This window comes from Schistocerca cancellata, chromosome 5, assembly GCF_023864275.1.
Source record: "Schistocerca cancellata isolate TAMUIC-IGC-003103 chromosome 5, iqSchCanc2.1, whole genome shotgun sequence".
Lineage (NCBI taxonomy): Eukaryota > Metazoa > Arthropoda > Insecta > Orthoptera > Acrididae > Schistocerca > Schistocerca cancellata.
In genome coordinates this window covers 128,436,314-128,462,380 of record NC_064630.1, presented here as the reverse complement: position 1 = coordinate 128,462,380, position 26,067 = coordinate 128,436,314, and the positions used below count along the sequence as shown (strand labels likewise).

Sequence of the window (26,067 nt, the reverse complement as noted above, 5' to 3'; positions counted from 1 at the left end):
TGATATAGAGTAACGAAATTTCTGGAATCGATTTTTGTAGGTATCTTATGTTAGCGATTAACACTGCAAGATCACAGGTGAATTTAAGAGTGAGATAAACCATTGCAATTGTGAAATGCAATTAATAACCGGTGTAACCACGAGAACGTTGAATGGTAGCATATAAACGTGTATTGTGCAGTACAGACGCGGGTTGTCAGTTTGTGAGATGCAGTTCCATATCTGTTGCACTATATTGCTCAATACTGGGACAGGACAGTTAATGCTGTCTGCTCATGACGCTGATGTTGCCGTTAAATGATGTCCCATACGTGCTCGATTGGAGACATATATGGTAATCCGCCCTCCACCCTGCTCTCCGTGTAACCTCCCCCTCACTTATCGACCTTAATGACAGTGAAAAATTAAACAGCGTGTACCTAATGGAAATTTGGGAAAAGCAATCGTCACCGAAGTTAATCTGTCGGTAAAGAGGGAGGAAAGGGTTACATCTAAATGAAAGGAAAAATGCTAATGAAACGGGTGGAAATTAATTTTGAAAAGGGGTAAAGTTAATAAAAAAAGTAAATGTGCGGCCGTTACGTTAACAATTAACTAGCGGTAATTAGATATTTGAGATTTGGGGCAAATTACGGTCGCCAGTCCTAAGGACAATTACTATAGTAACTGAAAAAGAAAGGTTATTACACATATAATTAGCACTAGAAGCGTGGCAACTGTAGGTTGACACATGCAGTGTGAAAACTGAAAGTTTGTCAGAAGTAATAAATTTCGCTACACTCTGACTTAATTTAGCAAAAGAATTAATAAAGCAGGAAAATCGAAAGTTAATTTAGTGACTGAAGTTAATAGTGAGCTTTCTTTCTGAAGCACATCGAAAATCAGTAAAATACGGTTTGTCTTGGACTACCTCAACAATCATTTCAAAAGCTACTTGAATCTACGCAATTTAGAAATAAGGGATTTAACTTTGAACTTGAATTAAATGATTCTGAACAATTAACAGTAGTAAAATTTAGTACGTACCAAGCTGAGCTGCAGTCACAGGTAAGCTAAAATACAGTAACAAAACTCGTACTCTTAATTTGTGCTTGTGTCATCTAAATATTGTAGCCAGCTATGAATACCTTAACTGAACTTTGAAATTAAAGCAGTGAAATCGAATGATGCTGGCGTTCGAATTTCAACGACACTCGGGTTCATTCCGGAAAAGGAAGGGACCCTGCTTGGTAATGCAATTGGGACAATGAGCAACAAACGTTCATGCTAAGTTGCTGTAATTTTGTGATGCAACAATTTTAAAAGTTTGAAAAGCTGAGGTCTGCCATACAGTTCTACAACTTTACGTGCTTCCAGTCTTCCTTGTTGGTTGATTGAAGGTTTGAAGCTGTCGATCGAGGAGGTGGCGACAATCACTCATTGTCGGCCATCGCTGTTGCAGAAGCTGGATGTTGGCGCGCCTTCTTCTCGACACAGTCACCAGACAAAACGGGCTCTTGATGTGCGCCAGCTAATGCTTCCCGTCCGCGACCCCATGTCAGAAACTATCATCGCAAGTCGAGCGCAATTACATGCTGCCAAACCCCGAAAGCGCGGCAACTCGCGGGAGCTTCACACAACACACCTGCTCCACTGCACCACCCCAGCCAGACTCCCTCTGCTCGCGCTCCACGCGACAGAGTTCACACTACCAAAGATCCTAAACACTCTGGTTCTCCACACGACCTATCGACGTATTCGTTCGATAGCATAGTTTTCCCTAGGCAAGACCCAGCGTAAAAATACAAATAATATTTACGAAACAAACCAATTATACATCGACATAAATGCATAAATATATATGTACAAACAGTAAAACAATTACAATATATAAAGAGACAGAAATGTCATATCTTGAGGTAACAAACAAGGAAAAAAAATTATAGTACAATAGATGGAAATAGGAGGATGTGCATTTCCGGCGTTACATGCTCATGACGCTGAAGTTGCCGTTAAATGATGTCCCATATGTGCTCGATTGGAGACATATATGGTAATCTGCCCTCCACCCTGCTCTCCAATTGGCTCTTGATGCACTCCATTAAAGTCGTCAATGGGAGTGTTTTGTGGCCAGCGGAATGGACACTACAGGGCGTCTGGCTCGGAGCTATCCTTTAAATAACATGTGTGTAACAGTTAGTTGCGTCACTGTGGTGCAAACTGCTGCTCAGATTGCTGCTGCAGATGCAGTACGATGCGCCAGAGCCATACTCCGGTCAAGATGATCTTCTCTCTTGGTAGGGCCACTTGGCGTCCAGAACCCGGTTTCTTGAGACCGTACATTCTCGTGACCACCGCTGCCAGAAATCATATACAGTGGCTAGATTCCTGCAAAGTCTTTCTGCATTGTCACAGAAGGAACATATAGCTTCTCGTTGCGCTATTACATGACCCCGTTCAAACTCAGTGATGGGTTGAGAATAACGTTTTTGTCGCCCTAAAGACATTCTTGACTAAGGTCAACTCACCAGGTCCAATCGCAAAGGTACTTAACGTTCACGATCGTTACAGCCTACTTTTTTAAAAATTATTTCAAAATGCTCCATTACAATATCTGTAATAATACATGCATGCATTGTGTGTGTGTGTGTGTGTGTGTGTGTGTGTGTGTGTGTGTGTGTGAGCGCGCGCGAGCGCGCGTGTGTGTGTAGTGCGCTGTAATGTTTGCGTTCTATGATGGTGATCATGAGAGAACGAAGAGGGTGAAACCCGGTTCCGGCACATTGCCTACTCCTTATGAATAGCACCAATTGGACCACAAAACCTAACATCACTATCCGACGGACGAATTATCATTAACACTGTTAAATACCCTCTCTTCCTGATACTCTGTGCAGAGGTTTGGTATTTAAACCAGGACACCGGCGCAAAATCTGGTGATCAGAAGTCTTACGTCACCACCTCTCCTCTCCTTGCCGGCCAAATACTGGCAGCGAAAATGTTTTGCACCCCAATGATTCTAACCGGCTTACCCCTGGGGCGAGCGCCACCGCACAAGCGTGCGTTAGTGACCTTGGTCACAGAGGCATGTATTTAAAGCAAAGCTGATTTGCATCCTGATATTGGCGCTACTAGCGCTACTATTACGAGACTGGAGCGAAATTTCGATACACGTAATCTTTTAGATGCTGAAACGCACCTACCAACTTCCGTTTATGACGCTCAAGTTCTTCTTGGTCATGCGGTCTTTTTTCCGTCAGTGTATATTCCACTGTTCCTCCCTCTCCGTTTGTTATATTCGATTTTTCCCCTCTTTCTTGAGATTATCTTGTTTTGGAAGGCTTCGATACGGCTGTTTGTAGCATATTAGCGTTATTTAGTCTCGGTTTGATAACTTTCTTCTGTTCAAATGTTCAAATGTATGTGAAATCTTATGGGACTTAATTGCTAAGGTCATCAGTCCCTAAGCTTACACACTACTTAACCTAAATTATCCTAAGGCCAAACACACACGCCCATGCCCGAGGGAGGACTCGAACCTCCGCCGGTACCCGCCGCCCACTCCATGACTGCAGCGCCTCAGACCGCTCGGCTAATCACGCGCGGCAACTTTCTTCTGTATCCACGCCATCTGGTGATGAGTTTTTCCGTAGTTTATCTCTAAAATGGACGTCAGTAATATATGTAACACACTTGTTTTCTCTCTCTCTCTTTACTTCCGAACGACCTCGGAAGGCCCAACTGAACCGACTCACCGCCGTGTCATCCTCGTCCAATAGGCCTCATTGGATGCGGATATGGAGGGGCATGTGATCCGCACACGACTCTCACGACCTTTATCAGTTTCCGTGACCGAAGCCGCTACTTTTGCGTCAGGTAGCGCCTTAATTGTTCTCACAAGGGTTGAGTGCACTCCGCTTGGCAACAACACTCAGTAGATCCGAACGTCACCGATCCAAGTTCTAGCCAAGTGCGACAGCACTTAACTTAGGTGGTCTGACGGGAACTGGTGTTACCACTGCGGCAGGGCCGCTGGCTAACATACTTTTCTAGGGAAGAGATTTTATGCATGTTGTTGTTGTTGTTGTTGTTGTGGTCTTCAGTCCTGAGACTGGTTTGATGCAGCTCTCCATGCTACTCTATCCTGTGCAAGCTTCTTCATCTCCGAGTACCTACTGCAGCCTACATCCTTCTGAATCTGCTTAGTGTATTCATCTCTTGGTCTCCCTCTACGATTTTTACTCTCCACGCTGCCCTCCACTACGAAATTGGTGATCCCTTGATGCCTCAGAACATGTCTCACCAATCGATCCCTTCTTCTAGTCAAGTTGTGCCATAAACTCCTCTTCTCCCCAATTCTACTCAACACCTCCTCATTAGTTATGTGATCTACCCATCTATTCTTCAGCATTCTTCTGTAGCATCTCATTTCGAAAGCTTCTATTCTCTTCTTGTCTTAACTATTTATCGTCCATGTTTCACTTCCATTTATGGCTACACTCCATACAAATACTTTCAGAAACGACTTCCTGACACTTAAATCTATACCAGATGTTAACAAATTTCTCTTCTTCAGAAATACTTTCCTTGCCATTGCCACTATACATTTTATATACTCTCTACTTCGACCATCATCAGTTATTTTGCTCCCCAAATAGCAAAACACCTTTACTACCGCACTTTTTTTCGTCTGTTTTCCCATTTCGCTAACAACGAAGTACTAAAAATACCCTTTAAGGATATTATCACTCTTCATTAGCGAGTATATTCGGAAACTGTTTATTTCCTTCCATTAACTCATTAGCACGCCACTGATATGATAGTAACATTTTTGGTTTGCAGTAAGCCAAACTGTTTCAAAATTATTTTATTGTTTGACGCGCTCGACAGGTATACGACAGACACTGCCCAACGCATCTGTACATAGCTTCATTTTCACTGTGGTTTCCATTTAGCGCCGTATCGGACCCTACTTTCCGAATAGCCCTCGTAGGTTCAACTTATTCGTGGATTTTCACCAGTAAACATTTCGGCCCACTGTTCATAACTTCAGTCCTCTTCTCTCCCTTCCTTTTATATAGCCACAGTCCCTGTATGCTTTAAATAACAGATTGTTCAACATATTCATTAAAAAGCTTCTATGCATCGCTGTTATACCATGGTGTAAGAATAACGTTCGTCGCGACCGCTACGGTTGCAGGTTCGAATCCTGCCTCCTGCCCACAGTGCCCAGAGCCATTAGAACCAGTTTTTGAACAACGTTCGTCACTCTACTGTGTCTCTCAGATACGACTACACTTTACTCAGTAAAGTTAAAGTACTTCTTTTGACTCTATTTTTCACAATTCATAGTCCAAATATGACTACACAACACTTCTTTTACTGAATTTTATACCCGTTCACATCAGCATACCTCAATTCCAGTCACCCACTGCCAACTATCATTGCTCACTTCACTTAAAAGCACGGATTTCATTTATTCCTAACTGGACATAGCACGAGAGTTGATTTACGAGTACAATGTCTTACATCATACCCATTTTACATAAAAGAACAATTCATATACGTGTGAAAAGAAATAGCCCAACAAACAGAAGTACTATACACCAGAAAGAAAATAAACAGAGACAGACAATAACATTCAAACAAAACAGATAAGTACGTAACAAAAATATCCGTTTCACAACAAATCACCGTATACGCCATCAATTTATTTATAACTCATGATTGGTTTGGGCGTTTCCATACACATTACAAAAGGTGAACGTCTAGATTACTATATTAAATAAATACCCGGTTCAGCATTTGTTTACAACGCTCGCATTTTCGTATTTCTTTTAATAATCCTCCAGACACGTCTTCGGCCTGGAATCTCATTGACAGGAGTCAACGATGCCTCTGACAGGGAGTCAATGATGCCTCGGACAGCGGTGGGATAGGATCCTGAATATCGACCATCACGCAGTCCGACAGCCAGGAGTGACGGTCTGGGGTGCCGTTTTATTTCGTGGCTGGGCTCCTTTGGCTGTTACCCGTGTCATTCTTACACCAAAAGCGGTACGTCGGCGATATTCTAAGTTCCGTTTTGTTTCCCTTCAGGGCAAGACATCCTGAGATTGCATTTGATAATCATAATACCGCATATGGCACGTGTTAACGCTTCGGGATTTTCATATGAGACATATCACATGAGGCACCTAATGTGACATATGGTTTACCCTGTTTCATGTGTTTTGTAACTGAATCATTTAGTAGCTTGTTGCATCAACTCTTCCGTTGATGTTCACTAATTAGTATGATATTTATATGAAAGTGTACAATTCATTTACACAGTGGTCAGTGCTTGGATGATAAGTGCAGTATTAGGTTATTGGCTAAATGCGTAACCACAGAAGGGGTGGAAGGACATTCGCAATAAATGTATACGCTAGGTGTTCCTAAAATAACTTTACAGTGTTTGGGGGCACGTTCCATACACCACGTCAATAAAAAAGGTCGTGTAAAAGAATGTGCGAAAATCCTTCTTTTGAAGTTATTAGTGAAAGTTGACGTGCAACAGCTTTCCATATACAACCCAACACATCACTGATCTATACGCCCTTTTGACTCACTGTATCCTAGATGGCGTTGTGTTGCCACGGAGACTAGTGTACAGTTGTCATTCGTCTGGTTCCAAAGTGTCCATTGTGTACGTGTATTACAGGTAGTGAGCTAACTGAAAGTGTTGTCGTCAAACATGGCAGGGTACTCATTTTGTAAGCTGTCAGGAATGATTTTCATCTCCAGTCGCGTGAATGTTAATGTACACGAGGCTGCACAGTTGAATAAAGGCGTTTCGACACCGAACACAGCCGAGTCATTCACCCTTTACTGTTTCGTATCGTCGCGTTGCCGTGACAGAATCCGTAGCACCACAATCTTCTGACCAAGGAAGACCACGGGTTACCCGTACGCCTCACCAGGAAGAACACGTTCTACGGGCTGTCAAAGAAGAGCCAGGTATTTGCGCAAGACAAGTGGCCCTGGCGTGCGGTACTTTCCAAGTTCAACATGGAGGTTACTTCACGGGCCACTCATGCATCGGTATCATCTTCAATCACTCACAACGGGAGAACATTTATCGATGGTTTGTTGCACAAATTGCTAAATCGTTGTTTGTCACTTCGGTTTTGTATACAGACGAGGGAACCTCTGAAAGAAATGGTATAACAATTTAGACAACCAACACTTAAAGACCGATCACAGTCCTCATGTTGCAGTACAAGCTAGACATCAGCATCATTTTAAGATTTATGTGTAGATACTGTCTGGTAGGGTCATACGTTATCCCAGCACTTCTTATTGGTGCTGTCTATTGGGAATTTTTTCAGAATACCCACCAAGACATTCTGGAAGACGTGCCCTGCAAGTAAGAAGAAACTCGTGATTTATGCGTGATGGAGACCAAGTAGGTCTCAGTGTTCGCGATGCGCTACCATGACAGATGGACAGGTAGAACAGGTATTGTTCCATGGACTGCACATTCTCCCGACCACAGTTGTCTGCACCCTGGGTGCGAAAACTATCGACGTCACATGGAAGCCTGCGAAACCATTCGAAACAGTTAGTTAGTACTTGAAAGCATGCGACAGTCCATGATTCGACGAGTGCATGCGTGTTTAGAAGTAACAGGAGGACATATCCAGCATTTATCATGAGTTCATATGTTAATAAGCTCTAATAACCCTAATTTCCATTAGTGGCTCGAAAATAATGGACTTTACTATATATGAGATTTTTCATGCTGTTTGGTCCCCAAAGTATGTAAAAGTATTTTTGAAACAATAAGTACACAACATTTAATATTATTTAAAATTTATTTTATCATTTTCCCGGTCACTAGGCTGTGGTGAAATGTGGCATCAGTTAACATCTTTAAGACCTTGCAGTTAACGATTGCAAGTTGTCTCTTATGAGGTGTAAAAACTAACTGCCCATACGTTGGCTGTGTAGATACGAGGGCGGTATTAAATTCAATTCCTGACTGAGTATTTCAGCTCAGCAGCCACTACTACCGATAGGAAAGTAAACAGAGGTATAAGCAAGCGGTGGCAGCTTCAGGTTCCCGAAATACACCTAGATCCTTTTCTGGTCCATCATTTTCAAAGTATGCCTTTCGGACCGAACACACAGTTGTCAACGTTTCTGTCATTGTTGATATGTACGATACTGCAGTGCCCGTATTCTGCATGCAGCATGCTCAGGTAGCCCAATTGTAATGCGACCGCTCGCGGTAAGTGGGAAACCGGGTACAACTCCCGATCCGGTAGTAATTTTCACTGTCGTCGTTCCACTATGCAGCTGATGGTTATCCATAACCACAGCTGCGAATACATCTCATGGATTTCTTCGTTAGGCTGTTTAGTAGCGTTAACGATTCCACTTGAATCTCTTCCACTGTACCAAATCTTCGCCCCTTCAACATTATTTTCCTCAAAGAAGAAGTCACACAGAGGTAAGTACGCCGGATGGCGAACAACTGTCAAAAATTAAAAAATCCTGAATCATGTTCACCGTATTTGATCGCGCTCCATCAAGGTGCTATAACCTGTTGTTGGTATGCCACTTCCCAAGTTTTCTTCTCATCGCCTGTATCAGTCGCTATAGATCTCTTCAGTGGTCGTCTTGCCGGGAGGGAAGAACTCTTCATAAACATTATATGTACTTAATCTCAATTTTGGTGCACTTTACGATTGCAATGACTGCTTTTTAATTTCAGTATCACAACCAGAAAGCACAATTTTAGCACAAGTGACAACCTTTGAGAGAACGTTGTTTACGTTCACTACAGAATTCTTTGTAATGTTGCTTATGATCGTCTTGGAGCAGTAGTGGCACAAACTTTGCCACTGGCCATTAAAACTGCTACACCAAGAAGAAATGCAGATGATAAACGGGTATTCTTTGGACAAATATATTATACTACAACTGACATGTGATTACATTTTCACGCAATTTGGGTGCATAGATCCTGAGAAATCAGTACCAAGAACAACCACCTCTGGCCGTAATAGCGGCATTTATACCCCTGGACATTGAGTCAGACAGAGCTAGGATGGCGTGTACACGTACAGCTGCCCATGCAGCTTCAACACGATACCACAGTTCATCAAGAGTAGTGACTGGCATATTGTGAGCCATTTGCTCGGCCACCATTGACCAGACATTTCAGGTGGTGAGAAATCTGGAGAATGTGCTGGCCAGGGCAGCAGTCGAACATTTTCTGTATCCAGAAAGGCCCGTAAAGGAGCTGCAACATGTGGTCGTCCATTATCCTGCTGAAATGTAGGCTTTCGCAGGGATCGAATGAAGGGTAGAGCCACGGGTCGTAACACATCTGAAATGTAACGTCCACTGTTCGAAGTGCCGCCAGTGCAGACAAGACGTGACGAAGACGTGTAACCAATGGCAACCCCATACCATGACGCCGGGTGATACACCAGTATGGCGATGACGAATACACGCTTCCAATGTGCGTTCACCGCAATGTCACCAAACACGGATGCGACCATCACGATGCTGTAAACAGAACCTGGATTCATCCGAAAAATGACGTTTTGCCATTCGTGCAGCCAGGTTAGTCGTTGAGTACACCATCGCAGGGGCTCCTGTCTGTGATGCAGCGCCAAGGGTAACCGCAGTCATGGTCTCCGAGCTGATAGTCCATGCTGTTGCAAACGTCGTCGAACTGTTCGTGCAGATGGTTGTTGTCTTGCAAACGTCCCCATCTGTTGACCCAGAGTTCAAGACGTGGCTGCACGATCCGTTACAGACATGCGGATAAGATGCCTGTCATCTCGACTGCTAGTGATACGAGGCCGTTGGGATCCAGCACGGCGTTCCGTATTACCCTCCTGATCCCACCGATTCCATATTCTGCTAACAGTCATTGGATCTCGACCAACGCGAGCAGCAATGTCGCGATACGATAACCCGCAATCGCGATAGGCTACAATCCGATTTTTATCAAAGTCGGAAAAATGATGGTACGCAATTCTCCTCCTTACACGAGGCAGCACAACTACGTTTCACCAGGCAACGCCGGTCAACTGCTGTTTGTGCATGAGAAATCGGTTGGAAACTTTCCTCATGTCAGCACGTTGTAGGTGTCACCACCGGCGCCAACCTTGTGTGAATGCTCTGAAAAGCCAATCATTTGCATATCACAGAATCTTCTTGCTGTCGGTTAAATTGCGCGTCTGTAGCACGTCATCTTCGTGGTGTACCAATTTTAATGGCCAGTAGTGTATAACACTAAACAGGTAACGCAATCCCTAGGTTTTCAGACGTTTTGAATTATCTGTATACGAGATTACGTAGTCAAATTGATAAGTTTCTGTGCATTTCCTGGCGTGCTGCCAGTTGCTGGGCGTCCGGAACGGTCGTTTTCATCAGTAGATGTTCGTCTGTTTCTGATATGCTTATGCCACTATGTGACCTGAAACGCAGTTTCCAAGAGCTTGGTGCAGCATTTGCTACGTTTATGCAGCGGTTTCCCCAGTTTAACACGAAACTGCATTTAGACGTGCTGCTCCTTTACTTCAGACATCGCAAAACTGCAAACTCACAGACACACGAACATGGAAATGTACTCACCAACAACTATCCAAACCACTCAACTCGAGTCACTTGCCACACTGATGCAAGAAGGATGTGTGCGGAGGCACTCAGCGGTATTTCAGCGCACTCATAACCATCTGCACATATAAGTCCAATTTCGGGCTCATTTGGACAGTGCCTCGTATTTGTGCAGGTGAGTCTGGCGCTCGGCTGCGCACGGACCTGCGCTTGCAGCTGTGGCTGCTGTGTCTGGCCGGCGCGTGGGCGCCGCGCCGAGGGGCGTCGTCGACGACGGCGTCGTCGCAGCTGTACAGCGCCTACTCCGGCTGCGTCGTGGTGATTCTGCTGCTGTTCGTGGCCAGCCTGCTGCTCGCCATGGTCCACTACTGGGGACACATGCTGGGCGTCACCATGAACGCCTGCCTCATGTTCGTCTACCTCATGAACGTCGTCAAGATCATCGCACTCCTAAAGATGCAGCCCTCTGCTGAGAAGCTCATCACAGAGCTCGACAGATGCATGCAGGTAGGCGATCTGTCTTGGTCAAATCTGACCGCTACTGACATGAGCCGTATCATTCGACGTTACAGTGGCACTAGTCCACGTGAGTACGTACCTCACAGACGCTGCGAACATATTACCAGAGCTTTTCAACAACGCTAAAACAGGGCCTTGAGAGCCAGTACTGACAAAACTCTACCATCTGTTGAGCATGATGTATGAGACAGACGAAATTCCCTCAGACTTCAAGAAGAATATAATAATTCCAATCCCAAAAACCAGGTGTTGACAGATGTGAAAATTACCGAACTATCAGTTTAATAAGTCACAGCTGCAAAATACTGACGCGAATTCTTTACAGGCGAATGGAAAAACTAGTAGAAGCCGACCTCGGGGAAGATCAGTTTGGATTCCGTAGAAATGTTGGAACACGTGAGGCTACACTGACCCTACGACTTACCTTAGAAGAAAGAGTAAGGAAAGGCAAACCTACGTTTCTAGCATTTGTAGACTTAGAGAATGCTTTTGACAATGTTGACTGGAATACTCTCTTTCAAATTCTGAAGGTGGCAGGGGTAAAATACAGGGAGCGAAAGGCTATTTACAATTTGTACAGAAACAGATGGCATTTATAAGAGTCGAGGGACATGAAAGGGAAGCAGTGGTTAGGAAGTGACTGAGACAGGGTTTTAGCCTCTCCCCGATGCTATTCAATCTGTGTATTGAGCAAGCAGTAAAGGAAACAAAAGGAAAGTTCGGAGTAGGTATTAAAATCCATGGAGAAGAAATAAAAACTTTGAGGTTCGCCGATGACATTGTAATTCTGTCAGAGACAGCAAAGTACTTCGAAGATCAGTTGAACGGAATGGACAGTGTCCTGAAAGGAGGATATAAGATGAACATCAACAAAAGCAAAACGAGGATAATGGTATGTAGTCGAATTAAGTCGGGTGATGCTGAGCGAATTAGATTAGGAAATGAGACACTTAAAGTAGTAAAGGAGTTTTGCTATTTGGGGAGCAAAATAACTGATGTTGGTCGAAGTAGAGAGGATATAAAATGTAGACTGGCAATGGCAAGGAAAGCGTTTCTGAAGAAGAGAAATTTGTTAACATCGAGTATTGATTTAAGTGTCAGGAAGTCATTTCTGAAAGTATTTGTGTGGAGTGTAGCCATGTATGGAACTGAAACATGGACGATAAATAGTTTAGACAAGAAGAGAATAGAAGCTGTCGAAATGTGGTGCTAAAGAAGAATGCTGAAGAATAGATGGGTAGATCACATAACTAATGAGGAGGTATTGAATAGAATTGGAGAGAAGAGGAGTTTGTGGCACAACTTGACTAGAAGAAAGGATCGGTTGGTAGGACATGTTCTGAGGCATCAAGGGATCACCAATTTAGTACTGGAGGGCAGGGTGCAGGGTAAAAATCGCAGAGGGAGACCAAGAGATTAATACACTAAGCAGATTCAGAAGGATGTAGGCTGCAGTAGGTACTGGGAGATGAAGTAGCTTGCACAGGATAGAGTAGCATAGAGAGCTGCATCAAACCAGTCTCAGGATCGAAGACTACAACAACAACAACAACAACAACAAGAAACTACAGTCATGCTGCTAAAAATTTTATATGAAAACGAGTAACCAGCAAAATGCCTGTTGTTACTCATAGTTGTGTAAGTAGGACTAAAAAATAATAAAATCATATGTTCATTACTGACAAAAGTAAATATCTGTATATATTCTGTAAACCGACTTGATCAACATCATTTCGATGAAAAATAGTCGTTCAGTTGGTCTATGGTACATGAAGTGTAAATAACTAACACCTTACTGCTCAGGGATTAAATCGCTTAGTGAATGACTGTAAATCGAGTCACTCAAAAATAAGTGTGTGGTGTCACCGCCAGACACCCCACTTGCTAGGTGGTAGCCTTTAAATCGGCCGCGGTTCCTTTAGTATACGTCGGACCCGCGTGTCGCCACTATCAGTGATTTCAGACCGAGCGCCGCCACACGGCAGGTCTAGTCTACAGAGACTCCCTAGCACTCGCTCCAATTGTACAGCCGACTTTGCTACCGATGGTTCACTGACTACATACGCTCTCATTTGCAGAGACGATAGTTTAGCATAACCTTCAGCTACGTCATTTTCTACGACCTAGCAAGGCACCATATTCAGTAATTAGAATGAATTCTGAACAGACAATATTGTGAATCATGTGCCGTCAAGAGAAAATTGAGTCTGACATGATCTTATTCAAGCTGTGGGCAACACTTCATTTATCTGCTTCATTATGAATCACCCGTCTCCACACCCAAATAAGGTAGCCGAATGTAACGTGCGTTGTGGAGCACATTTTCACCAGTACTTCGTCGATAACCAGAGCAAAATTAGTGCCGTATTGTTCCTATTTTCTGATTTGAAATCGAAGACTACCTCCACGGTTTCCCACGTAGTGGAAGTATGTGACATTGTTGATGGTGTTGTTCTGTGCCACTCATGGGGCTGTAGAGATCCCCATTGTATTGGAGCTAGCCGTGTATTTCATGCTTTCACCACATCTCCATCTACATCTACATCTACATCCATTCAGTGCTCTACAGATAACGGTGTTTAATTTTCTCTTTAGCGTTAGTTCGCCTGGTGTGCGAGTAGGAGGAAATATGTCTACATATGAGTAAAGAAATTCAAATTTGTAAACTCAGCCTCTATGTGTAGATTGTGTTTCTCTTGCACTAAGTCTCCTCCTTAGTACTTTAGTACCACCTCCACACGCGAGGGACGTTCAACAAGTAATGAAACACATTTTTTCTGAAAGCAGGTAGGTTTTATTTAAGATTCCAATTACCCACTCCTTTAGCTACAAAACCGTACATCTGTACATAATCTCCATTCAATGCAATGGCTTACTAGGAGGGCCTGTATGCACACGTGGTACCACTCTACTGGTCGACGTTGGAGGCAACGTCTTGCTACATAAATAACATCCACACCCACGTGCTGCTACCCGCATCCTTCATTGGGCCAAACAGAAGGAAGTCCGAAGTTGCGAGTTTCGGGCAGTAGGGTGGATGAAGAACCCATTGGTCACATAGCTTTTAAGAGTCCAACTAGTGGACGAATGTGTCAGCATTGCCACAGAGACGTCCAGTTGAGCAGCCAAGCTTCTGTTTGTGTCCGTCGATCACCTCGAATAAAAGAGTTCGCAAGTTCCAACACTGCAGGAGTCACAGCTGTATGCGGCCGGACGGCACGCGGAAGATCAGACGGGTATGCACGACCTTGTTGCAATGATGACAGACTCCATGATTTTGTTCGCTGCTAGTCTTCGTAGACATTCTGCAAGCGCCCATGAATATCTGCAATGCTCTGGTTTTCTGCCAGAAGAAACTCAATGACAGCTCTCTGCTTGGAACGCAACTCCATTACAGATGCCGTTCTGAAGGTTAGGGTGAGGCACCCGCCACCCTTCGGAAACTTATTAAGCTGTAGCAGGTGAAACGATAACATCCCACGATATCCCACATTTTTTTTAGTCTAAAATTGGCTGAGAAAATAAAATGTGTTGCGTTACTTATTGAAAACCCCAAGTATCTTTTCAGTCAAGAAATATGGATTATCAAATTGCCTGTACTTCACGTCAGACAATAAAATTCCATGATTGTTCGCTACTCCATTAGCTGAGAGATCGCAGCAATGAAAAAGAAACAGAAATGGTATGATTTTGGAGTACTCCGTCACAGTGAAGTCAAATTATCACAAAAATCTGACGTCACTGTTTAGTGCTTACAAAGATTTGATAATTGAGAAAATGAATTAAGAACTGGCAATGCGTTGCTCAAAACTGAAGCTGTGTTTGTATCATTTTAGAAAACCTTGCAGCTGTAGACATTCATCCTATATTCAACAAACTGCTCCGAGACATTTGTATCTGAGCAAGCACTGTACTCCGTCGCCAGATCGCCCCATATCCTGCCTCACTGAGCAAGCAAGCCTCCTACGTACCCGTTCTGAGGCGTGACGTCCGACATCTTTGTGCCCAGCTGTGTTTTCACAGTTCTTCAGCCACTTTTCATAGATGATTACGACAGCAGCACGGGAGCAGCCGAGCTGCTTCGCTGTTTCCGGCATGCACTCGCTTACGTATGTCTTTTTTTTTATTTTTTTTTATTTTTTATTTTATTTTTTTTTTACCGGTATGGTTACCAGAATTCGTCTCTGTTGCGCTCACATACTCTCACTTATCACGTACGACACCACTCGACCCCGACACTGAGTCTTATGGTGGCCAATGATCATTATGAACATAGTGCAGGGGTTGGACATAATACGGAAACGCTTTGAGAAATGTATGATTGAATATAAATACAGGTGTTACGCAAGCCATCAAGTTGTGCTTGTTGTATTTGACCACGAACGGCGCCTGTGTATTGTCCTCAATAAGTTGCAGTTGTCAGTCGTGGTGAGAACAGAGTGCATTATGGTGGAGCTAAGTTATTTCGAATACAGGCAGATTATTGGTGCTCATGTTGTGGATGCTTCCGTAACCAATGTAGCCATAGTGTTTGGTGTTTCAAGAGGCGGTCATAAACCTGAAGTATGGAGCAGTGGAAGAATATCATGCGGTCGGATGAGTCATGTTGCACACTGTTCGCAATGTCTGACCGAGTTAACGTCCCAAATGTAAAACGTGGCAGGGTTTCGGTAATGATTTGGACAGCCACGTAGTGGTATTCCATTGGCACCAAGATTACTCTACAGGCCAACGTCACTACCAAAAATTATATTACCATTTTTGACAATTTTTGCTGATTAGATCCGCCTGGTAGTCGTTTCCTCTGCACACCAGGCATACTGTGCAGGCAGCTTCCCCCCCAGGAGGACGTGTTCTAAACACAGATCCCTGCCTCGTATGACCTGGCCTCTTTACCACGGAGGTACTCGTCACTTCCACAGCGTCTGGGGACGCCATCCTCGCCGATAGGCAGTGTGCCTGTCGCAGCAAAAGAGCGATGTCGGCAAGGCACTAGTTTGCTATACCAGGTCACGTACACCCGCAGAGCCACATGGATATCCACTCGCTGCCGACTATTTAGGTCACCGCCAGACTGAACGGACTTACACCCTAGGCCTCAAGTCGCCAACATCCGCAGTTCAGTTCCAGTGCTGTAAGTTGGCAGTACCAGAAATTTTGTCACCGCACTCCATGCTGGCTTACCTGGCCCAGTTCAGTGTGCTTTTCACCAGCTGTACTCCGCCGCCACACGCTGGCCCAGTAACGTCCCAGGTCTCTACGTCGCCGCCTACCACGACTCTAGGGTTCATGGTGTATGCACATCACAGACAACGCCACAGGAGAGGGATTTCTATTGTGTATACACTACTGGCCATTAAAATTGCTACACCAAGAAGAAATTCAGATGATAAAGGGTATTCATTGGACAAATATATTATACTAGAACTGACATGAGACTACATTTTCAAGCAATTTGGGCGCATAGATCCTGAGAAATCAGTACCAAGAACAACCACCTCTGGCCATAATAACGGCCTTGATACGCCTGGGCATTGAGTCAAACAGAGCTTGGGTGGCGTGTACTGGTACAGCTGCCTATGCAGCTTCAACACGATACCACAGTTCATCTAGAGTAGTGACTGGCGTATTATGACGAGCCAGTTGCTCGGCCAGCATTGACCAGATGTTTTCAGTTGGTGAGAGATCTGGAGAATGTGCTGGCCAGGGCAGCAGTCGAACATTTTCTGTATCCAGAAAGGTCCGTACAGGACCTGCAACATGCGGTCGTACATTATCCTGCTGTGTAGGATTTCGTAGGGATCGAATGAAGGGTAGAGCGACAGGTCGTAACACATCTGAAATGTAACGTCCACTGTTCAAAGTGCCGTCAATGCGAACAAGAGGTGACCAAGACGTGTAACCAATGGCACCCCATACCATCACGCCGGGTGATACGCCAGTATGGCGATGATGAATACACGCTTCCAATGTGCGTTCACCGCGATGTCGCCAAACACGGATGCGACCATCATGTTGCTGTAAACAGAACCTGGATTCATCCGAAAAAATGACGTTTTGCCATTCGTGCACCCAGGTTCGTCGTTGAGTACACCATCGCAGGCTCTCCTGTGATGCAGCGTCAAAGGTAACCGTAGCTGTGATCTCCGAGCTGACAGCCAATGCTGCTACAAACGTCGTCGAACTGTTCGTGCAGATTGTTGTTGTCTTGAAAACGTCCCCATCTGTTACTTAGGGATCGAGACGTTGCTGCACGATCCGTTACAGCCATGCAGATAAGATGCCTGTCATCTCGACTGCTAGTGATACGAGGCCGTTGGGATCCAGCACGGCGTTCCGTATTACCCTCCTGAACCCATAGATTCCATATTCTGCTAACAGTCATTGGATCTCGACCAACGCGACCATCAATGTCGCTATACGATAAAGCGCAATAGCGATAGGCTACACTCCGACCTTTATCAATGTCGGAAACGTGATGGTACGCATTTCTCCTCCTTACACGAGGCATCAGAACAACGTTTCACCAGACAACGCCGGTCAACTGCTGATTGTGTATGAGAAATCGGTTGGAAACTTTCCTCATGTCAGCACGTTGTAGGTGTCGCCACCTGTGTCAACCTTGTGTGAGTGCTCTGAAACGCTAATCATTTGCATATCACAGCATCTTCTTTCTGTCGGTTAAATTTCGCGTCTGTAGCACGTCGTATTCGTGGTGTAGCAATTTTAATGCCCAGTAGTGTAGTTGGTGGATGTTCATCTAAGGACATTTTAGTTGAGAATTGTTTTGTTATCCAACTTATTGTTTTAAAAGTGTCTTCGATCACTCCTCAGGACGAGGACACCTTACCGATTGTACAATATTTGTTCCCTAATGTAGACGCTGTGCTTCAAGAAGACAAGCCCCTGCCCACACAACTCGCATCGTCTAAGAGCGGTTAGGTGAGTAACAGGATGAAGTGTCACAGCCCCCTTGGTCACCTTAGTCGCCAGATCTCAGTGTTATGGTGGTTCTGTGATCTAAAGGGTGATTATAATTAAGTTAAACGGTCAAACCGCTGTAGAAATAACGCCATTGGTCATAATGACGTCAAATTGCAACGGAATATTATCGGAGAAGGGGAAAAACGTGTGACAGAAGAAAAATAAATAGTTAAAAAATGTAGCACTAGATGGCACTGTAAGCATCATAATTTAATGGTGGTCGACTGAAAAATACAAATGTATCATACAACAATGCCTAAGGTGTTTGTCTGACGTTAAACAAACTGTACTACTCAGTGTGCGTGGGTGTACAGCTGTGATACTGCTAGTTACGTAACTCCATCCACCGTGGCAAGGTCATATCACATCGGATGGAAAAAATCGGTTTTTAATTGTCCTGAGGCCAAAAACCGCATAAAAGGCATGAATCAAAATCAAATCGGATTATTTATTTCCGTGTGACTGGCGCAATACGTGTTCAATATGCTGTCCATCGTTTTCTGCAACAAGTTGAAATCGAGAAACAGCATGCTCCGCAACTGATAGAAGTGTTTCCAGGGTCATGTTCAGAATGTGTTACGCAATGCGTGCCTTCAGTGCAACTAAGTTTGCAATCGGGACACTGAACACAACATCTTCCAGATGGCCCCACAGCCAGCAGCACGGATTAAGATCAGGTGACCGGTATGGCCAGGCTGCAGGGAAATGGCGGCTGATAAGTCTAGCATGTCCAAAACGGCGTTTCAGCAGCTGCTTAACTGGACTTGCAATGTACGGAGGCGCGCCATCTTGCATAAAAATCATCCCGTCCACACATCCACGCTGTTGGAGAGCTGGAATGACGTGGTAGCGCAACGGACACTCATAGGGCTTACCAGTGACGTTACAGGTAACAGGACCGGAAGCACCTGTCTTTTCGGAAAAATATGGTCCTATGAGAAGTGACACCGTAAAATCGCACCACACAGTGACCTTTTCAGGATGAAGTGGTACTAATTGATTTGCGTGTGGTTTTTCCGTTTCCCATATTCGACAATTCTGTTTATTGACATATCCGGTCAGATGGAAGTGGGCTTCGTTTGCGAACAAAATCTTCCACGGCTAATCATTGTCCACTTCCACGTGGGCAAGAAATTCTAAAGCAAAGGTCTCTCTTGCTGGCAGGTCAACAGGAAGCAACTCGTGCACATGGGTAGTTTTGAATGGATAGCAAAGAAGGATATACCGCAGGATTTTACGCATCGTGCTCACGGGAGTGTCCAATGATCGGGCAATTCTCCGTTCACTACACGTTTGCACACCACCACTCGTCTCCTCCTGCACTGCTGTGGCCACTGCTTCCTCTGACCCCGAATCAATTCGTTTCCTCCCTCTACCTGGTGGCACACCAAAAGAGCCCGTCTTTTAGAATTTCCGAAACATTTTCTCAAGACCCACGGCAGTCATCGGGCAAACACCTTTTTTCAAACCCTTCAGTGTCCGGAACTTCTGCAGAGCGACGTGTGCACTGTCATCATTCTTGTAATACAGCTCCAGTCTGGAACCGCGCGACCGCTACGGTCGCAGGTTCCAATCCTGCCTCGGTCATGGGTGTGTGTGATGTCCTTAGGTTAGTCAGGTTTAAGTAGTTCTAAGTTCTAGGAGTCTGATGACCTCAGAAGTTAAGCCCCATAGTGCTCAGAGCCATTTGAACCATTTGTAATACAGCTTTACAAGCAGAGCGCGATCCTGCATTGAGACAGTCATGGCGAACGTCGCAGACGCGAAACGAGGAAAAGCCGTGTATCCTGCATTTTTACACCATCTTCAATGGGTCAGGCGCATGGCAGGTGTTTTCTTTTACGTTCAAAAATGGCTCTGAGCACTATGGGACTTAAGTTCTGTGGTCATCAGTCCCCTAGCACTTAGAACTACTTAAACCTAACAAACCTAAGGACATCACATAAATTCATTTCCGAGGCAGGATTCGAACCGTTCCAGAGTGTAGCGCCTAGAACCGCTCGGCCACCCCGGCCGGCTTTCTTTTAGGTATTCTGACACGTAAAGCGCCATTGATCAATTTTCACTTTATTTTCTTCTTCTCCCATACGTTTCCCCCCTTCTCCGATAATATTCCGTTGAAGTTTTACGTCATTATGACCAGTGGTGTATTTCTACCCTATACTTTGGAGAGAAGAGTGCTAGTTCGCCAACTACCTCCATCGTCGTTAGCTGAACTTCTTCGTAATTTTGCAGCGAGAATGGTATAAGAGTACCAGGACCTGTATTTATCCTTTCCGAGAAGAGTGGAAACAATCTTGGATGCCAATGTTTTTCCTACACCGTAGCAGGCATGGTAATGTATTGTGTTTTTGATGTTTACATATTGGTGTCCATCCTCTGTACAACCATGTAGCAGTAGTCGAGACTCGAAGTTCAGAAGAACGCGAAATCCCGAAGATTGGCTAAAATTTACAGACGCGCGAAATTTGGCACAGACTTCAATGCGAGATGCCTTTAATAGATTCCACAACGAAACATTGTCTCGAAATTTGGTAGAAAATCCGAAGAAATTCTGGTCGTATGTAAAGTACACAAGCGGCAACACGCAGTCAATACCTTCGCTGCGCAGTGCCGATGGTACTGTTACCGACGACTGTGCCGCTAAAGCGGAGTTATAGAACGGAGTTTTCCGAAATTCCTTCACCAGGGAAGACGAATGGAATATTCCAAAATTTGAAACATGAACAGCTGCTAGCATGAGTTTCTTATAAGTAGATACCTTAGGGGTTGCGAAGCAACTCAGATCGCTTCATACGGGCAAGTCTTCAGGTCCAGATTGTATACCGATTAGGTTACTTTCAGATTACACTGATAAAATAGCTCCCTTCTTAGCAATCATATACAACCGCTCGCTCACCGATAGATCTGTACCTACAGATTGGAAAATTGCGCAGGTCGCACCAGTGTTTAAGAAGGGTAGTAGGAGTAATCCATCGAACTACAGACCTATATCATTGACGTCTGTTTGCAGTAGGGTTTTGGAGCATATGCTGTATTCAAACATTATGAATCACCTCGAAGGGAACGATCTATTGATACGCAATCAGCATGGTTTCAGAAACGACCGTTCTTGTGCAACGCAGCTAGCTCTTTATTCTCACGAAGTAATAGTCGCTATCGACAGAGGATCTCAAGTTGATTCCGAATTTCTAGATTTCCGGAAAGCTTTTGACACCGTTCCTCACAAGCGACTTCTAATCAAGCTGAGGGCCTATGGGGTATCGTCTCAGTTGTGCGACTGGATTCGTGATTTCCTGTCAGGAAGGTCGCAGTTCGTAGTAATAGACGACAAATCATAGAGTAAAACTGAAGTCATATCAGGTGTTCCCAATGGAAGCGTCCTGGGACCTCTGCTGTTCCTGATCTATATAAATGACCTGGGTGACAATCTGAGCAGTTCTCTTAGGTTGTTCGCAGATGATGCTGCAATTTACCGTCTAGTAAAGTCATCCGAAGACCAGTATCAGTTGCAAAGCGATTTAGAAAATATTGCTGTATGGTGTGGCAGGTGGCAGTTGACGCTAAATAACGAAAAGTGTGAGGTGATCCACATGAGTTCCAAAAGAAATCCGTTGGAATTCGATTACTCGATAAGTAGTACAATTCTCAAGGCTGTCAATTCAACTAAGTACCTGGGTGTTAAAATTACGAACAACTTCAGTTGGAAAGACCACATAGATAATATTGTGGGGAAGACGAGCCAAAGATTGCGTTTCATTGGCAGGACACTCAGAAGATGCAACAAGTCCACTAAAGAGACAGCTTACACTACACTCGTTCGTCCTCTGTTAGAATATTGCTGCGCGGTGTGGGATCCTTACCAGGTGGGATTGACGAAGGACATCGAAAGGGTGCAAAAAAGGGCAGATCGTTTTGTATTATCACGTAATAGGGGAGAGAGCGTGGCAGATATGATACGCGAGTTGGGATGGAAGTCATTAAAGCAAAGACGTTTTTCGTCGCGGCGAGATCTATTTACGAAATTTCAGTCACCACCTTACTCTTGCGAAGTCGAAAATATTTTTTTGAGCCCAACCTACATAGGTAGGAATGATCATCAAAACAAAATAAGAGAAATCAGAGCTCTAACAGAAAGGTTTAGGTGTTCGTTTTTCGCGCGCGCTGTTCGGGGGTGGAATGGTAGAGAGATAGTATGATTGTGGTTCGATGAACCCTCTGCCAAGCACTTAAATGTGAATTGCAGAGTAGTCATGTAGATGTAGATGTAGAAGAACTGCCCACAATACAAAACGTGTTGTCCACAGGAGTACGGCCGGACTCTGGGGGCGGATAAGGCGGCCGTGTTCCAGTGGACGGCGCTGAAGAGCCGCATCGTGTCGGTGGCGCGCATCCTGGTGGCGCTGAGCGGCTGCCTCTACTGGGCGGTCGTGCCCGCCGCGCGCACGCACGCCTGCGGGGGCACCGTGCAGTGCCGCGACAGCGTGGGGCTGCCCGCGCACGTCTGGTACCCCTTCTCCTTCACGCAGACCCCCGTATACGAGGTAGCTTCCAGCATTCGTACACTGACCGTGATAATACTGAGATGAAAAAGCTACAGGTGGTACACAATTTAATTCACTATTGCAGGTTTCCCTCATCGGACGGAAGCGTTATCTCACGAAACACTGGCACTTGGCAACTTGTTATGGGGTTAAAAACATCACTCGGTACATCACTCAGTTACAGACTGCTGTGAGTAGGATCAGCTATGTGCACTACTGACCATTAAAAGTGCTACACCAAGAAGAAACGCAGATGATAAACGGGTATTCTTTGGACAAATACGTTATACTAGAATTGACATGTGATTACATTTTCAAGCAATTTGAGTGAATAGGTCCTGAGAAATCAGTGCCCAGAACAACCACCTCTGGCCGAAATAACGGCCTAGATACGCCTGGGTATTGAGTCAAACAGATCTTGGATGGCGTGTATAGGTACAGCTGCCAATGCAGCTTCAACACGATATCATACTTCATCAAGAGTAGTGATTGGCGTATTGTGACGAGCCAGTTGCTCGGCCACCATTGACCAGATGTTTTCAGTTGGTGAGAGATCTGGAGAATGTGCTGGCCAGGGCAGCAGTCGAACGTTTTCTGTATCCAGAAAGGCCCGTACAGGACTTGCAACATACGGTCGTGTATTATCCTGCTGAAATGTAGGGTTTCGCAGGGCTCGAATGAAGGGTAGAGCCACGGTCGTAACACATCTGAAATGTAACGTCCACTGATCAAAGTGCCATCAATGCGAACAAGAGGTGACGGAGAGGTGTAACCAATGGCACCCCATGCCATCAAGTCGGGTGATACGCTAGTATGGTGATGACGAATACACGCTTCCAATGTGCGTTCACCGCGATGTCGCCAAACACGGATGCGACCATCATGATGCTGTAAACAGAACCTGGATTCATCCGAAAAAAGTTTTGCCATTCGTGCACCCAGGTTCGTCGTTGAGTACACCATCGCAGGCGCTCCTGTCTGTGATGCAGCGTCAAGGGTAACCGTAGCTGTAGTCTCGGAGCTGACAGTCAATGCTGCTGCAAACGTCGTCGAACTGTTCGTGCAGATGGTTGTTGTCTTGCAAACGTCCCCATCTGATACTCAGGGATCGAGACGTTGCTGCACGATCCGTTACAGCCATGCGGATACGATGCCTGTCATCTCGACTGCTTGTGATGCGAGGCCGTCGGGATCCAGCACGGCGTTCCGTATTACCCTCCTGAACCCACCGAATCCATATTCTGCTAACAGTGATTGGCTCTCGACCAACGCGAGCAGCAGTGTCGCGATACGATAAACCGCAATCGCGATAGGCTACGAGCCGACCTTTATCAAAGTCGGAAACGTGATGGTACGCATTTCCCCTCCTTACACGAGGCATCACAACAACGTTTCACCAGGCAACGCCGGTCAACTGCCGTTTGTGTATGAGAAATCGGTTGGAAACTTTCCTCATGTCGGCACGTTGTAGCTGTCGCCACCGGCACCAGCCTTGTGTGAATGCTCTGAAAAGCTAATCATTTGCATATCATAGCATTTTCTTCCTGTCGGTTAAATTTCGCGTCTGTAGCACGTCATCTTCGTGGTGTAGCAATTTTAATGGCCAGTAGTGTATTTCTTCCGTTACCCATGGTTTCTTCACAGTTGCCTTCTTTGTAATTATGTAATACTTTCTAACATGTGTGATTGCCATTTTTAGGTATGTCAGTTTCTCTTCAATCGAGCTTTCTAGAGAGCTATTGCGTATCGCAGCACCAGAGAACTTCAAGCGTATCTCTTCATTACGTAATACTTCTCCATCTCACTTCTTTGCGCATTGATTCTACCTGACTACTCCGTCAAGCTTCCGTCTACTCTTCATTACTACTAAATTGTGATATGAGTCTGTATTTGCTTCTCGGTGCGCCCTAATCCAGTAACTGATTTCGAAATATCTGCCTGACTATGATGTAATCTTACTGAAATCTTTCCGCACTTCCCAGTCATTTCCAAGTACACCTCCTTTTCTTGTGATTATTGAACACAATATTCGATATTACCAGCTGCAATTTATTGCTGAACGCTGTTAGTCCCTCTTTTCTCTCTTTCCTAGTACCAACCCCATACTCTCACGTTTACCTTTCTTCTTCTCCTTTGCCTACAATAGCATTCCAATCCTCCGTGACTAACAGATTTTCATCTCGGTTTACGTAATGAATTACCCGTTCAATATCCTCATATGCTTTTCTACCTCTTCATCTTCTGCTTGTGACGTCAGCACGTATACCATGACTGTCGTTGATTTGGTGAGAATAACCCTGTCACGGACTGTTTACATGGTGGTAAGTGATTGTCTTCGACTATCGTGTGGTCTTTATGATGATAATACGCTGATGCCCCAAAACATTATGACGACCTGTTTGATAGCTTGTTTTTCCTTCTTTGCAACGAAATACATAACTGATTCTGCGTATCAAGGATCACACAGTTTGTTGGTAGGTTAGTGGAGGTATGAGGCATTCTACCCACAGTTCGTGTAACTCGCGTAAATGACTTGCTGCTGATTCGCGAACCCTATTATGCGGCCCGATAGCGACCCAGATGGTTTCGATAGGATATATTTTAGACAAATTTCGTCTTCTAGACATTAACATGAGTTCACTATAATGTCCCTCAAACCACTGTGGCTTCGAGACGTGAACAATTATACTGCTGAAAACTGCTTCGCTGTCGGGGAGAACATCAGGCATGAAGAGATGCTGGTGTTTCGCAGCTGTTAGCGTGTCTTTGATTAATACCACAGGTCCCATGCAAGCGCAGCAGAGTGTCTCCCATAGCATAATACTGCTCCCACCAACCTGCGTCCTTGGCCCGCTGCACGTTTCGACTCGCCATTCACCTGGATTTTAGCGTTTGTGGCGACGACCATAGACCTACCGTAGCAAAAAAGTGATTCACTCAAAGAGCCGACACGTTCCGATTGATCGACCTCGAAAGAAGACATTCCCGTGTCCACCGCAATCGTTACTGACGATGTCATTGAATCGACATGTGAACACATGGGGGTCGTCTGCTGCAGAGCTCCATGTTCAACAATGTTCGATGTACGGTCTGCTCCGTAATACTTGTGCGTGCTCCAGCACTGCGGTCTTAAGCCACAGACCGGCATCTGCTCCACTTCACAGAGTAGACAAACCTCCGAACTCCACGTTCTATGAAGAGTCTCCTACTCCTATAAGACGAATCCCTTTAAAATAACTAGGATATATTTTGTTTAAAATGTTCGAGTTTGTTAGCTCGTACTAGAATAGCCCTCTTTAAAGATTAAAAATAATGTGCATCCGTGTATTCATCAACGCAAGAAAAGCTATCAGGAAAAGGACGTTGGCAGTACGACGACGGGGCATAAAAGATATTGACCATATGTCGGATCCGAGCTCTGACA

At 44.9% G+C, this 26,067-nt stretch overlaps 1 protein-coding gene across 1 annotated transcript in view; it reads left to right on the top strand.

Annotated features, from left to right (window-relative positions):
* LOC126188393 (odorant receptor 82a-like) overlaps positions 1–26,067 on the top strand; it is a 139,463-nt gene that overhangs the window by 8,867 nt on the left and 104,529 nt on the right. The window contains exons 2-3 of the mRNA XM_049929994.1: positions 10,772–11,103; positions 22,407–22,643. Coding sequence (XP_049785951.1) covers positions 10,772–11,103; positions 22,407–22,643 — 569 coding nt within the window. The remainder of the gene's footprint in view (positions 1–10,771; positions 11,104–22,406; positions 22,644–26,067) is intronic.